Source organism: Mycteria americana, chromosome 7, assembly GCF_035582795.1.
Source record: "Mycteria americana isolate JAX WOST 10 ecotype Jacksonville Zoo and Gardens chromosome 7, USCA_MyAme_1.0, whole genome shotgun sequence".
Classification (NCBI taxonomy): domain Eukaryota; kingdom Metazoa; phylum Chordata; class Aves; order Ciconiiformes; family Ciconiidae; genus Mycteria; species Mycteria americana.
This window is the reverse complement of record NC_134371.1, coordinates 28,281,815-28,297,803: the sequence shown is the minus strand read 5'-3', so window position 1 is coordinate 28,297,803 and position 15,989 is coordinate 28,281,815. Positions and strand designations below refer to the sequence as shown.

At 42.6% G+C, this 15,989-nt stretch overlaps 1 protein-coding gene across 6 annotated transcripts in view; it reads left to right on the top strand.

Annotated features, from left to right (window-relative positions):
• PPP2R3A (protein phosphatase 2 regulatory subunit B''alpha) overlaps positions 1 to 15,750 on the top strand; it is a 62,220-nt gene extending 46,470 nt beyond the window's left edge. For 5 of the 6 annotated variants that reach the window (XM_075507572.1, XM_075507569.1, XM_075507570.1 and 2 more), the window contains 6 exons: positions 2,087 to 2,135; positions 2,720 to 2,809; positions 3,812 to 3,987; positions 4,524 to 4,642; positions 6,319 to 6,425; positions 10,856 to 15,750. In XM_075507572.1, the coding sequence (XP_075363687.1) occupies positions 2,087 to 2,135; positions 2,720 to 2,809; positions 3,812 to 3,987; positions 4,524 to 4,642; positions 6,319 to 6,425; positions 10,856 to 10,952 (638 nt within the window). In that variant the 3' untranslated portion in view covers positions 10,953 to 15,750. The remainder of the gene's footprint in view (positions 1 to 2,086; positions 2,136 to 2,719; positions 2,810 to 3,811; positions 3,988 to 4,523; positions 4,643 to 6,318; positions 6,426 to 10,855) is intronic. The other variant, XR_012776473.1, reaches the window with a different exon arrangement.
• The last annotated feature ends 239 nt before the right edge of the window (positions 15,751 to 15,989 follow it).

The window sequence follows — 15,989 nt, the reverse complement described above, 5'->3', positions numbered from 1 at the left end:
ATGCTGCCTGCAAGCTGTGGTGGGACAAAGGGGATTGCTGAAAGTAGAATGTTCCCACTAAAGAGTAAAGCCTAGCTTTAATTTGGTTAATTTTATGCCTCAAAAAAATTTAAATTGAGCCATCCATCTCTTACACAAGTACTGATTTACAGAGCCAGTTGTAGGGGCTTAGACACAGAGAAATGCCGTATGCACTGTTTTCTGCATGAGTAGCTAGAGAGGGAGCTTCTGTTCACATGTGGGTCACTGCCAGAAGGACAAGCTAAAATAATGTGTTCAAACTTGCTTATTATTTACTAAGGGTTTTGCAGGAACTTGGAAGTAGGGACAAGAAGGACAAGCCCATGTGAACTTCAAAGATTGCTGAAGTGCAATCTCGTTATGCGTGGGAGAAATTCTAGAGTCCAGTGAGGCTTGGTGAACTTCAGTTAGCAGATGTACTCTGGAGACTATCTCTTGAGTTTAGTGTGGAACTCCTTTCCACGAGTTGAGCAGATGCTATGAGTTGTCAAAGGTTCAAGGGCCATGGATAAGTTAATGGAATACAAATCCACAAAGGGCTAAAAAATCCAAAAGCACTTGTTCTGTATGTGTTGTGCTAGATGGAGGCACTCGGGGGCTGTTTTTAGGATTAGCTATGTTCTGAGAGCACGATATGCCCATATGCTTACCTGTTAGGACTCATGATGTAATGTCTTGGACAAGAGCTTGAGCTATTGACCAGCTTGTTTAATCCTGAAGACAAAGCCTTCTTCGATTCTTCTGTGTGGTTGCTGCACTTTTTGGGAAAGTAGGTCTGGGACAGAGAATCAGATTTGGGGAAATGGGATGTTTGGACATGTGTGACCAGAGGTGGCAGGAAAGGTGAAGTATGTGGTAAGGTGTTGTAGTGTCTAGGGCTACAGGGATCTGGAGGTGTGACAAGTTGTCAGGCATTGCTGGAGCTCTGGGGTTGGGGACAACATTTTGTAGGAGCCAAGATCCTAGTGGGCTGAAGTAAGAAAGAAGGAAAGGGGCGTGAGAACGACAATGCTGTAGGTATGTGTGTGTGTCAAAGTGGTGTGGTGGCCTGTGTGTTCTGAGTGCAGGCGTTTATGGGAAGTCCATGGGGGTTCTGGGTGAGTGTGGCAGTCACAAGGGTCAGGAGTGTTGATAATGGGGCTGGATGGAGTGAGGATGGAGGAGTGCCTGACTTGGGATAGGTGATACAGGAGAATTGGTCCCTACTGGGAGGCTGGAGTGTGGGGATGGAGTATTTGTTGCACGGAAGGCTTGAGAGCACCGGGTGCTGGGGAGCTAGAGACAGAAGCGGTGCTATGGGCAGGGTGAAGGGAAGAAGCCATCAGTGCAGTGGTACAGCAGCCTGTCAGCACTGTGCCAGGGGGATTTGAGGGGTGGTGCAGGTTGGGTCTGCCTGGCTGGTCTGTCAGAAGTGTGCCAGGACTACAGAAGTGATGGAGAACATGTAGAAGGAGCTAAGGTGGGGATCTAAAGGAAGTGTGTCAGCAGTCTACGAGGGTGAGGTCAGTGTGCAAATCCTGCTCAAGACTGGTACTTGCTGCTTGGCTGGTGTGTTTCTGCCATAACAATCTATCCCACACATTTCCTGGCTGGCAAAGCCCTCCCACTCACCTAAAATGATGCTTGTTTTTCATTGTCCTTCCCTGCAGCAGGATTGCCACAGCTTCTGCTCTGCTTAGAAGTGTTTTGTAGGGATTTGATGTGTGATTTTTGCTTGATAACTGAACTTCTTTTGCAATACACACTGAAATAGTCTCCTTCTATCAGCAGGATTTGCTTATGTGGCAAATCATACTGTAGCAAAGTAGGAGTAACACTGCCCATGTTCAAGAATCCAGATAACACACAGTTGCCATATTTGTGGGGAAATACGGTGTTTGGGAGGATACAAAGGCAGACACACTGGGAGGATCATCTTTGTTTTTTACAAAATGCTGCTAAAGTGGTAGATAGAGCATTCTTTTAGCAATGGGAAATGGCTTTGTGTGGATTCAGCATGAAGAACTGATTGTAGTTATTTCTGTGACCTGTAGCTTCATTTTCTCTGTGTTTTCTTTGTTTCCAGCTTTATCAAACAGGATTATTGAGCGAATATTCAGTGGCGCTGTGGTGAGGTGAGGAATAGCATACTGGTTGGGGATAGAAGTGAGGGGAATTTCTGTGAGGCTGATTAGAAATGCAAGATACTCTCAAAAATCCCCACTGATCAGAATGGTTCGCAACATGGTGCTCCAGTTGGAGCTACCTGAAAATGGAGTGAGACCTCTGGGTATCTCAAGAAAACAAATTAAAAAATCCCATAGGATGACCACCTATAGACCTCATTGTAGAACAAGCCGGGCATAGCGGGAGGGAACATGCCACACTATGTGTTTGTGCCCCACAGTGGCACAGGGATAGCTGGAGAGCACTGCTTTAAAGTCTCCAAAAAGTAAAACAGCCCAGCACTTGTTGTGGGAGGGGATGCGGTAGATGATCCTCAGCTCTGCAGTGACAGCAAGGCAGCAAATGCTATAACTGTGGGGAAGGGCACAAGGACTGGTGCTGGGGAGTGCAGGGAGTACAGGCTAAATGGGTGATGATGCCCCATTTTCTCTCACCAATGATTTAGGGCTTTTGAAAAATATGTTTGATAACATTCTGAGTATTTAGGAGCCTGGTGGTTTGTTGGTTTTTTTTTTTCTCATGTATCTTCCAGAGGCAATGAAGTTCAAAAGGAAGGCCGCATGAGTTATGCCGATTTTGTGTGGCTCCTGATTTCGGAGGAAGACAAAAGGAGTGCTACAAGGTCTGACTGATTTCTGTGTCTTACTAGAAGTATTGAGATGAGCAGATAAGATTATAGAAACTCCTGTGACCTACCGCTTTCTACAAGGGACAGCAGCTTGGGTTCCAGTGATTATTCCAGGAAGAAAGCAACTTACTGTCAACGTTTGGTCAAATCATTTGCCTTTCTTGAGGAGAAATTGTGTAGAAGCAGATTTTTTTTGTAATGTTAAATGTCTTGGTAGTCATCAATGCCTTTGGTTACCCCATGCCATGGAGTACTGGCTCTGGGGGTAAACCCATGAGATGTTTGCAGCAGATAGGCATGTTCCCTGCATGCATATAGCAAGCAAGTGCGTAAAAAGGGTTTGTAGGGAAACTTCACTGTGTCACTTTGTAAAACCTGCCCACGCGTCTAGTTTGTACAGCCAGTGGGGAGACTATTGTGCAGAGCTGAACTAGGTCTGCATGCGATTATTAGGACAAGGAACCTTATCAGCAAAAATGAGAAGAATAATTCATAAAGCCAGGGTTGGACTATCCAGAGGTGAAGGGAGGATGTAGAGTGCAACTGCCTGAAAGCATTGCCTTCAGTGTAAAGCAGCAGAGGAAATAAGTGCGTACCATTCACTCACCAGGGTCACTCAGGGATAGCCAGTGTCCTGGGTTCAGAGTTGGTTGTAGTTGGCCAACTTTGGCTGCTGAATTAGACGGGATCACTCTTAACCTACATGAGCCAGTTGAGCTGCATCACTGTCGTCACTTGCTACAGCTACCAGGTGAAACAGGTCATGAGCATGGCTGTGTTCACAAGCCACCTAGGAGACTAACACGAGGCACTCTTGAGTGCTAGCCTTTGTCCTGATCCTTCCCAAAGGGTATTTTCATCCCTGCTTTTATGCCAGCCTTTGGGCATAAGATCATTAGAGGATGGGGAAAAGGTAATATGCATTGATGCAATCTCTGCTATACGGATTTCCTAGTGCAGTGCTGTGCTTTCACTAGTCCTGTCTCTTTTTCCTAGCATCGAGTACTGGTTTCGGTGCATGGACCTGGATGGGGATGGAGTGCTCTCCATGTATGAACTGGAGTACTTTTATGAGGAGCAGTGTGAGCGGATGGAAGTGATGGGCATAGAACCACTGCCATTTCATGACTTGCTGTGTCAGATGCTTGATCTCGTTAAGCCAGAGAGGGAAGGTAAGTCCTGTTTAATGGGAGTGTCCATCCTCTTTGATCTGTGGTGGATTGAGAAAGTAATGTCACTGTGAAATCAATCTGTAGGTAGAGCCTTGTGTTAGAATCACAAGGCTGAAACTACTGCACAAGGTAAAAGTCTGAACAGTGACTATTGTTCCATAATGTTACACATCAGGAGGTTTGAAATACTAAAAAAAGAGACCTTGTGAATTAACTTGCTGGAACTGGAGCAACAAGTCTTGTATATTCCAGCTGTGGGATGTGCTGACAGTCTAGATTATGAAACTGGACCATCCCCATTCACATTCTTTCATATTTCACATGAATGTGAAAGATCTCTATATGTATGTGAGATTTAAGCCTAATAAACGTACCCATTTATTGAATAATGTTAAAATTCTCGACTGATTTGGGAAGAAATTTTGTAATATTGTAGTATATTGTTGTTATAATTAAAACTTAGATAAGACTGGCAAGGAACAGGTCCAGTCTCTCACTAAGAACTCAGCACAATACTGTGGGGGTTTTTTCTGCAGGAAGAGTAACCCTGCGAGACCTGAAGAGGTGCAGAATGGCTCATGTGTTCTACAACACCTTCTTTAATTTAGAGAAGTATCTGGACAATGAACAGAGGGATCCCTTTGCAGTGCAAAAGGTATAAATCACCTTTATTTCTAAATACAGGCCTTCTCAAACCCATCTTTGGAATACAACTGGACATAAGGAAAATCCAACTGAATATAGGAAAACCTTTTTCACAAGTAGGGTGGTCAAACATTGGAACAGATTGCCCACAGAGGTTGTGCAGCTTCTATTCTTGGAGGTTTTCAAGATGTGACTGGACAAAGCCTTGAGCCCCATGATCTGACCTCATAGCAAACCCTGATTTGAGCAGAGGCTGGGACCAGAGACCTCCTGGGTCTCTTCCAACACAAATTATACTGCAATTCTATGATTCAGTTGCCATCACTGATCCTACTACACCAGCACTGGCAGTGCAGTGTGTAATTCTAGAGAGAATGACCGGAGCCTGCTGAGTTGCACTGATTCATCAGGCTGAAAGAGGGGGGCTCAGCTGCACTAGAAGGGAACCTGGTTCGCTCAGTTTAGAAAGGAGCTGTGAGATTCAAAACTTGAGATCCCATTTGTCTCTTCCTGTCTCCTACACAGCTGCAGTCATAAATAAGTAGGCCACATGTGAAGATTTACTAAACATCCAGGTTGGAGTATGATCCTTAAAACAGCACTAGCCATTTTCCCATAGCCTTAACAACCAAAGAGACGCACCTTCTTCACAACACAGGGGCCAAGGAAGATGAGATGCCAACTCTGTGATCAGGCCACACATGCAGTAGAGTAGATGAAAGGTTTTGGATATTGCAGATTGTGCCTGGTTATCAGCCTGGCTGCACTGTCATTCACCATCCTCTCTTCCCAAGCAGAGAAAATACAGGAGGAGATTGTGGCTTTTGTATTTTGCAGTTGTTGCTCGCTGCTAACTGTAGGACGTTCAGAGACTTGAGTTTTGTCAGCTGTTAGTGTCAAGTCCTTCACCTCTGGCTCCCCTTGCACATCCAGTGAAACCAGATGTGTCTACAACTTAAAGACTATCTCCCAGAAGCCTCTTATCTGGTCAAAGTACAGTAAAGCAGGCATGCCAAAACCAACTCTGGTTCCCTCCCAGCTGTTCCCACATAACTTGTAAGAGGAACTTTGTGCTTCCATGATTCAAGGCTTAAATGTATCCCAATCCAGAACCACCCTACTTTTGTTTGTTTGTTTACACTGGATCATCATAAGAGCAGTCAAGTGGGGCCAGGGGGAAAATAATTTATTTTCCCTGTCTTATAGTAAACGGCAGAGGGCCAAATGTTTATAAGGATGTTCTTCTGTAACCTTCTCTCAAACTTGCCCAAACTTAGCAAAATATGAAGAGTTCCTCAAAAGATCAGTTACAATTAACATTTAAAGATTTTAAATCATTAAGTTCTTTAACGAATTACAAAGTTGCAGGGCTTGCTGAGCTAGAGCAAAGAAAATGTGCAGTTATTAATGTTCAGCATTTCTGAAATTAAGCAGGCTCAGTTTGTTGGCAGCTCAGATCACACGCTGAGCTTTATAGACTAAGGAATGTATTTTTTCATAGTCATTTATATGCAGGTGTTAAAATAGTTTAAGATAATTGTGAATCTTTCAGTTAAGGCAAATTTTGACTAGTTGTTTCTATACAGTTGCTTACTGTTGCTAGAATTGCTGTTTCATGTGTTTCACTATTGTAAACAGCTGTAGAGAGATATGGACATAGTGTGCTTGACTGTCTGATCTCTTTAGGACATTGAAAATGATGGCCCTGAACCCTCTGACTGGGACAGATATGCTGCTGAAGAGTACGAGATTCTTGTGGCTGAGGAGTCTGGGAATGAACAGTTACAAGAAGGGTAAGCATAGGTATTGCACTGCCCTGGGGATACACTATTGGGCTCCAGCTGAGGTTTAGTAGGAGCATGTGGATGCTGCTTTTAACAGAGGTAGTGGATTAGTGGACTTACCATTTGGACTCAACACTGGAGCATGTGAAGCCTGAAACAGTTGCTCCAAAAGGCAGTATTGGTGTATTTGTCACAATGGGCTTCTTTGTGGGCAGCCATCTGAATCAGCTATACACACTGCAGTAATGAAGATAGCTGGGAAAAAGAACAAAGCCTTTTTATTTTGGCAGCCGTACGAAAAAAGAGATCAAATGACTTTTGCTAGTCTTGACCATGTATTGACCATGTCACACTATCATAGATTAGAAGCTGTAGCTCTGTTACATTTATTATACCTAGCAGAGACTTTCTTTAGTCAAATAATTTTACTTTCTGCCAAACTTTATGCCTATTAGTCTGTGCTCTTCATAAGCTGTGTTTCAATGTTTTCATTCATTTACTAAGTTTGTTGAGACTTTTTCTTTAAAACACTGTTGGTTTCTGCAACACCTACACTCATTTTTGCAGCCTTCTATAAACTTATGGACAGACACTCCCGCTATCCTTAGTGTCAATGAATTTAGGCAGAGCAGTTGCTCCAAAACCTCTCTGTGTGCAAGGGCTTTCTGCAGAGGCTCCTAATGGAGACTCAGTATAATTATCTTTTAGATTTGTGTCTGTGTTAGTAAGTTCTTGAGAAATTTCTCTGGAAGTCTCCAGGTTAATATAACAAACATCCAAAGAATGCTTACCCCATGTTAATCTTGCATGATTCAGGATTTCATCCATTCTTGAACAGTATTTGTAGAGCCATTAAAGTAAGAGTACTGAGAAGATTGCATAATTTTCAAAACTTCCCACACTGGAAATTGCTTGGGATAACAGTAGCACCTACTAATTAGCCACAGAGATTTGCAAAGCTATTGAGAGCTATGTTTCCCTCCCTGTGATGTGCATCCAACCAGCTATGGGCTGTTCCCTCATCTCCTTTGAGCTGCCTTGCCTTTTTGTAGCCTTCACAATGGAAGATGAGGTAACACAGGATGGAAGATAAAATTGCTGTATTCCCTGCAGCTGCTTTGCAACACCTGTGTCCTCAGCACAGAAAAGAAACAGGGGTCTGCCATAAAAGCTTTGCAGGACCATAAATCCCCAAACTCACCAAAAACAGAGGGAAAGTGGCAGGTGATGTCAGATTTTTGAAGTCTGTCTGAAACAGCTCTCTTGTCTTCCTGCAAAGAGCATGTCAGCAACCTTGCTGCTTGCTTTTAAGAGACCCTGAAAAGCTCTGTAGTCATGGCAGCAGGATTAGATCTCATTTGTGGAGCATAGCAACAGACCATGCAGGAAAAGAGGAAGGAAAAAAGAAAAACAAAGAGCTGGATGCCCAGACAAATTTGCCAGAAACAGGCATTGAGTTTTTGCACATACATTATTTCTGCTGTCCTTTGAGGATGACAGAAACAGGGAGCGGGGACAAAACCAAGACAATTTATGAGCTCTATGAGAGACCGGAAGATTTTTGGCTAAGTTAGCTGGCAGAATCTGAAATCTGGTGTTTGTCTTATTAAAACATTTGAAAATAATCATAATTTAGCAATCGCAGATTGTGTGTAAGTGTGTACCACATTTGTGACTTAGCCCTGTCCATAGCTTCTTTGGATGGAAGGTTTCTAAAACCAGTCAGTGTCTGTCTGGCTGTCTGCAGGCTTGCCCATGAGAGAGCACTGCTCCTGGAAGAGGAATCTCATCAAGACATAGTGGATACTCAGAGTGACTTCAAGGATGTTGTGACTCTATTGAGAGCTACAATCACCAACAATAAGATAAGAGAAAGGTGTCATCTTGCTCAAGACAACAATGAAGCATCATGTTTCACTGGAAGCTTAAGCTGATCTGAACACTTCTCAGTCACACTCTGCTTTATACATCTGTGTACGAGATTCAATGAAAAGAGTCTGTTCCCTGGTGAATGTATACACACGTTGTTTGAAGGCAGAACCAATCGCTGAACCTGACCAACACAAGCTCTTAATGGAGACAGAAGCATTGGTTTTGCAGAATCCTTTCTTGCAGTCCAGGCTATGGCCTGCCTGGCAGAAGTGGGCACCGTGTTGTTCACTGTTCCAGAAACCAGTTTCAGCCAGCTGATGTACATGGAAGCCACAACTGCCTTCATGGAAAGAGATCTTTCTCCAGAGGAAAGGAAATAAGGAGGAAGAGGCCATCTTTTATCAGCTGCTGATAAGAAAGAATCCCCTTCACCTGAGCAACAAGGAGCAAGGGCACAATGCAGAGCAATCCTGCTCAGAGGCGGATAGGTGGGACAAAGATACAGGATCAGATTATGTTGTTCAGGCAGCTTAGAACATTTTTCTTGTCTCCCTCAAGTCGGATGGTGGCTCAGTTGCTTACTTTTGTGAACCCAGCAGCATAAGGAAGGGAAAGGGGGAAGAAGTACATCACTGAACCACCCAGTGACAAAAGGTGCGTGTTTGCCAGAAGGAAGGACAAAGAATTTCCTGGAGCAATTTGCCTTCTCTGAACAAGCTAGAGTTGCTATGGCTGAGTCTTGAGGAATTGGTGTTTAATCTACATGAACCCATATATGTATTTATGGGACTGTGAAGTTTTGAAAGGCTGGAAGGAGAGAAGGTGATTATCTTTAGTGCTAATCTTGTGGAAAAGCTGTCCCTTGGATGCTTCCTAGCCATAAAGGTGGAAAGCATTTTTTCCAAGATGGGAAAGGCAGGCACCATTGAGCCTTAAGGAGTGAAGTGGAAAACTAACTCACATGGTAAAGGACAACGGGAAGCCCCTTTTGAAGAAGACATGAGAAGGTTTGGTCCAGAAGCAAAAGGCACCAGAAAAAAAAATTATAATGGAGCTCCAAGTGCTGGTGAATGTGCAAGATAAACAATACAGGAAAAAGGTCACATTCCACATATAGGAAAAAAAAGGAAGAAAGCTAACAGAAATTGGTAACATTGAAGGAAAAGGGGACACAAAAGGAACATACCTAAGAAGAGCATTCAAATGAAAATAAAAAGTTTTCCTCAGCTGCATCATCTTGAACCAAGGAGACATTAGAGAAACTGAGGCATGCACAAACATGCACAGTCCATTCCCAGGTGGGGAATGCAGGGGAGGCAGGGCCATGCAGACTCCTGACATGTACCGCTTAGGCAAAAAGTGTGCATATTGCATACTTTTTGGTATCCTTGCATGCATGATCAGAACAGTTATTGGTGTAGGATCCAGACCGTTGTTTCCCTTCTCCCACTTATGCAAGGATCCAGAAGGTGGCAGAATTACTAAGCAGGTGCTTTCCTTTATGGAAGAGGAGATGAAAATGTTGTCCAGGAAGATCTCTATGCTGTTTGTCCCTTCTTCACACAGGGATCACCAGACTATAGCATAGAATCCTCCCCACCGCAGGACATACATACTGACAGGCTTCCAAGGATTTGCTGTGCCTGCATATGGGTTAGTGAAGGGAAAAACAGCACAAAAAGTGGTAGACAATTCTTTCTTGGCACTGTCTGTGCTTGGGGTATCAAAGGAGTTAACCTTTTTGCAGCACAGTTTACCACTGAACAAACTAGAGCTATTCCTGTGCTTGCCATTGGAACACCTGCTGCAATATTTCCTTCATAAGCATTGCTTTCAGAACAAAAGGAAGAATTTTAATTTTGTGGGAGCCCTGAGAAACTAACCTGTAGTGTGCTGAGACTGGAGGGAAAAGATCTTAAAAACATCATTTCTCAGGAGTAGGAATGGGACGAGAGCCCCAAGGTGGTATCCTTTGCTGCAGAGCACAGAACCCAACCAGCCTGAATAGTGCAACTGGCTGGAGCTGAGAATTCACAGTCAAACCTCCCCAGGCCATAAATGTTAAGACCGGGATATTAAACTTCAAACCAAGTGAGAGAGGAACATGACAGCACGGCCACAATTGTTCTTCTGTGGATGTCAAAACATATCCTAAGCCAGAAGATGCTCAGAAACCAGGTGTTTCTGAGCAAGTCTGAGCAAGCCAAATCTCCTCTAGGGCCTGGATGTGTGGCTGGATGACTTTATTTCTACATTGAACTATTAAGGCTACTGCGAGCTACTGACAATTGTTACTGAAACTGGATTCAAATTTTATAATGCTGAACACCAGTGAAAAGTTGCTTCGGAACTTACAAATGAGGATGGATGGGAGCACAGTCACGTCAGCTGTCAGAATACTGATTACTACAGCACTGCTTTCAATGCCTTATAAATATCCTCCTCAAGGTTAACATCTTGCATGCTACTGTATTTTAGCCAGCTGCTTTAGTAGCCACTGAAATAACTTACCTGAAAATGCTCTCACCAAAATATGGCTTTTAAAGACATACCTTTTATCTTTGCAGATCATTTGAAGAAGACTATGACACAGATGAAGTCTTATCTCCCCCTGAAACTGGAGACAAGTCAGACAAACTAGTTATCTCAGATCTCTCAGCATAGAGAAATTGAAGACATTTAATCAATATCTTTCAAACTGGATAGCACTCAGTCCCAAGACACTTAGGGATTTTTCTTAAATCCGTCATTGGAGCAATGTGCTTTATTTTGTACACTGTAACTTGAAAACCCTTTTTCTCTTCCTATGTAATTGCAATAACGTAATTTCTATAAAAAGGCTTTTTACAACGTGTTATCGTGCACGCTCATTAAAAATGGTGATTGCACCTTGTTCCGTTTATATATAAATTCTGTTATGTCCCCAGATGTGCAATAAATGCCAGCATCTAATGATTAACTGTAACAACTGCATGCAACATCTACAGTGGTCATTTCTCAGTCAGTTCAGTCCTGTGCCATTCTGTCCCCTTGACTTTATACCAGGAGTGACAAAAGAGCTGCCAAATTAACTTAATTTAAATGTATGCCTAGAAATCTTTTAAAACGCAAGTCACAATGAAGTTCTCTTTTTTTCTTAGTGTCCTGGAAACCAAGGCAACATGCCTGCATGTGGGGAAAGTGAAGTCCCCTTTTGCGCTTTAAACCACAAGCTCTTACAGTTGATACTGGATAGGTTTTACTTGTCATGAACCTGTGGACAGTTAAAACACCACACGATGTAATGTTTCTCTAAGAATTTGAGATATAGTTAACATTTCTACATATTCTCCTGTGTATAAGAAGATCTTCCTCAGGCTAGTGTTTTGTCTCTATAAAAGTGTTTTCTAGCATATTTACAAAAAAAGACATATGCTGTTCAGCTGGTGTTTTGAAACTGCTGTGTCTTGTGTGCACCAGTTCTGTCCATTCCCTGTGTTCTTTCTCTCTATTGTATTGCTAACCTGTAGCCTTCTCCAAGAGACTAAGCTGAGATAATGAAGAAAACACCCAACCCTAACCTAGCATGCTAAATGTCTGTTACCAGAGGGATCCTTTAACTGGTAAAGGAAGTAGCCTGTAATATTGCCAAAAATTTATTTTCCACCCATGAAGTAGGCCTCAGTCTCAGAGAGGAAACACTGGAACTAATGAATTCTTGCTTTAAGTGCAAAATTAAACTGACTTTCCCCATAGAATCTCAACTGGTGTCTCTAGTAATAGCACGTGCTCTGCTGCTAGAGCTGTTCCTCCTTGCTTAGTAGCTGTCCGTGATTCAGCACAGAGGTGATTATAACATATTCTTACCAGTCCACAATTTTAGTCGTCAGAGATACACAAATAGACCTGGTACTTACCTTCTCCAGCTTGGAACAGGTTTCAGCTGTCATATTTTAACTATTTTATTTGTGCCCAAATATGTAATGCTTGGCTGGCATGTATATACTGTATTTCCTCCTAACCTCCCTGTAAGAATAACAAACCATGCCTCCTCAGGACATCCTTGCAGGAATCCCTGCCAGAATACCTGAGAGACAACTGCCAGTGCCAGGATCAGATCTCCAAGCAGGCACCTCCTTGCCTGCACTAAAGGCAGAACCCACCCACTTAATACATAACTTCTGTACACACACACACACTGTTAGCCTGTTGTATTTTGTACACATAGATGCTAGCACAATGGAACATTAATCCCTAGATGATACCTCTAAGTGCTACTGTTAATAACCAAATAAGTAATTGGCTGACCACTACAATGCAGCTTCAACTTTTCCAGGAGCCTTTGAAGCGAAATGCCTGCCTCCCGATGCCCAGGTGGGATAAACTGCTGCCTTGTTGAGGTTAGTAACTCAGGGTGAAATCTGAAAGAGAGGAAGTTTTCAGTTATACTGGCCTTGGAGATCTATTCTTTTTTTCTTGAACAAAGCTGCTATTTTATCCAGATGCATATACACACCTCAGGATCCTGGATTTGATATCTAGGAAACTTCTGGATGCCCAGGTTATTAGCAAAGGCACTGCAAGGTAACTTCCATTCCATAATAAAAGATATAAGCAGGGAGCACTCTAAACAAACCAGAATAAGCCTCTTTGAATGCAACAAGCACACAAGAGTGGCTCTGTTCAACACCAGGGTGTTTGAATCGCATCTTCATCATCACTATAACCCTGAGGGGGAAAAGCTTTACTGAGAATGATTCCACAAAGGCCTAAACACAGAAGAAACTAGGACATGATTGCAGAAATGAACATAGGATGGAAGTCGCACAACCACTACTTGTAACCAGCTCCATCCACTTTTTACCTGAAAGAACCTAGGCAAAGCAGTTCACCTCTTTTCTTCACTATCTAGGTCTAGAGTGGTCTTTTAGTTCGTTAAAATTTTACATCTCTCCAAAGACTCTCTTGTTCCTCAAAGGAACAAGAACCACCTGACCCCATTCTAGGCTGAAATTGAATCTTCATGTTATTTCAGCATTGCTAGCTTTTAACTTCATAAGCAGCAGTACTGGAATGTCCAGTTTGCCAATTATGTAAAGTCTCGTTCCAGAATAACTTAGTCATTGTCTCTCTAAGGTTTTAACCTGGGATAGCCCTGGCACCTCCAAGAAAAGCCTTCCTAGCACTGTACAGAATAATATAATAATTCAGGTTGGAAGGGACCTCTGTAGGTCTAGGTCTCTATTCCACTTCCTCACTCAAAGGCAGGCCAGCTTCAAAGTTAGAGCAAGTTTCTTAGGACCTCACCCAGCTGAGTTTTGAAAAATCTCCATAGATGGTGATTCTGCAACCTCTCTACATATTACCTTTCCTCCTCCTCCTTCCTATGGGATTTCAGAGCAACACCCTTTTCCAGGAAGGATGTATATTCCTGGGAATGCACAATTTCTTTTTCACACAAGGTGGGAGTTAGATGAAGGACTCAAGGACTCACCAGTTGAGCAAGTGACACCCTGTTCTCAAGCACCAGATGTGTGTTGGGATGCAGATGCAGCCCATGATGGACTGTGAATAGCTGGTACTCCAGCAACCTTTGGTGCATCGCTCTTTTGGTTTGGCATTTCTGTTCTTGCTAGGTCGTACCTTGAGCCTGCTGTTCCTGCACTCTCTATTCACCCACCACTTCAGGATCTTTCATCTTTCTCCTCATATGCTTTTTGCAGAGGGGCTTTAACTCAACCCATCAAATCAATTCAGACTTCCATCTCACACCACACCAGTCTGCCTGAACTGGTGCCTTTTTTTGAAGAAGTCAGTATCCTGACCCTGGTAAAAATCACCAGTTACTTTTTCAAGGTTTGGCTTTGCTAAATTGAGACAGAAGCTCATAGCTGCTCTCCTGAGCCCTTTGGCCCCCAAACCCAAGGCCCCTCTTCTACAGAGGTTCACTGCTACTATGACAGCATGATTCCAAACCCAATTCATGCTTTCTAGTACATTACCACAACAAGCTAATCAAAGAAAAAAAAAAAAAAAAAACCCACAGCAAATGTTTTGCCTTATATGTGAATATAAGGACAAGCTACAGAAGCCACTGCTAGCATGGTATCAGTGCAAAACTTGCAGTAATTTGTATTATTTACTCCAGGAGTAGAAATCTATTCTCTCTCACTAGTACATTTGCAAATAACCATAATTCAGCAGCCACAGATGAATTAGTAAAGGAGGTATTCTACACCCCAATTGTGACTTAGCCCTGTCCACAACTTCTCTGGATAGACGGTTTCTAAATCTGCAGTATATAAGCAAGGTAAATTTGGGAACTCCTGTCCTACTTCTTAGCTTTTCTTTCTGGGATAGTCAAAACATAAGACGACAAGGATGATTGTGAATACAGACACCAGAACCTGCTCAGCTGCAACACACACCAGCTTCAGAGGTCAGCAAGCTCTCTAGAATGAAGCAACCCAAGAATCACAGCACAGAAAACTTGTAGGACTCCACTTCGCCCTGACTTTGTGTCCCATCTCCAACTGTCAATGCCACTTTAGATGTTGCATACCTTTAAAGACAGAGCATGCATTTTTCATTGTAAATCCAGGTCAGAGTGAAGTCTATTATGAGCTGGATTCCTTTTTCCTTATGAGTAGTCAGAAAAGTGAGTAAAATTCAGTTTTGCATGATAAAAAAATATATTTGTGTTTGTTCTCTCTAGTCTGTTTTTGTCTAGCAAAATGAAGTCCTGTGTCCTTACAAAACCCTTGCTTTTTATTTTTATATTCACAAATATTCTCTCTCTGCAATACTAAGATTGGAGATACGGCTCGATACAACCATGTGCAATTACTGCTGGAATGGTACTAGCTTGATTTTCTTCTTCTTCTACAATCTCAGTAGTTATTGCTACGTTACAGTTTTTGTCAGCAAAACCCAGGCACTGACATAGTTCCCCTTCTGCCGGTCTGCCACCAAGCGGCAGTGTTGCAAAACAGACATGGACAGCGAAAAAGAAATTCCAGTCAGTCTCAGGTTTACAGAAAACATTGCGGAAGACCTTCCTGCTCTCCTGAACTAAGGATTTAAGAAAGCTGACTCAAGATACTCTAACCAAGGTACTGTGCTTAGTTTCTGAGACAAAATATGCCTAAAAGGCCAAGAAAAAAAAAAAAAAAAAAAAAGAGGTCACTGAAGTGTTGTTTTAATGGTATGTATTTTTGGAGTACGCTGTTTCTAAATCACAGCATTTTAGGTCTATGCAATCAAAACTGAACCTCAGTAAAGAGCATGAGCTACTGTAAGAAAAACATGTAAACAGTGCTTACCCTTCTGTTCTAATCTTTTCTCTGTATCACTGGGTGATGGTCTTAGAAACTGAATATTTAATAATAAAAGTTCTCATACTTTGTAAAAGTAGTTTGGAGACATTTTGTGCTGGCATGGTTTTATCTTTGTATTTTTACTTTGCATTTTCTTTTTTGGCAAATAAAGGACTTTTGAATTTAAAAAGTAAAACCTGTCTTGTAGTGGTGGGGTAGAGTGTTATCGTTCACTCCAGCTGCTGTCCCAAAATCGCCTTCCCTGCTGCTGCTAAGCTCACACCATCCAGTTACCTATCAGCAAGCCTGCCAAAGCCAAAACTCCAGGCTTTCTTCTCAAAAATACTGGGGAAGAGAAGCAATCCTACCACTTACCTTCCTCACATCTTCATCCCTCAACACGGAG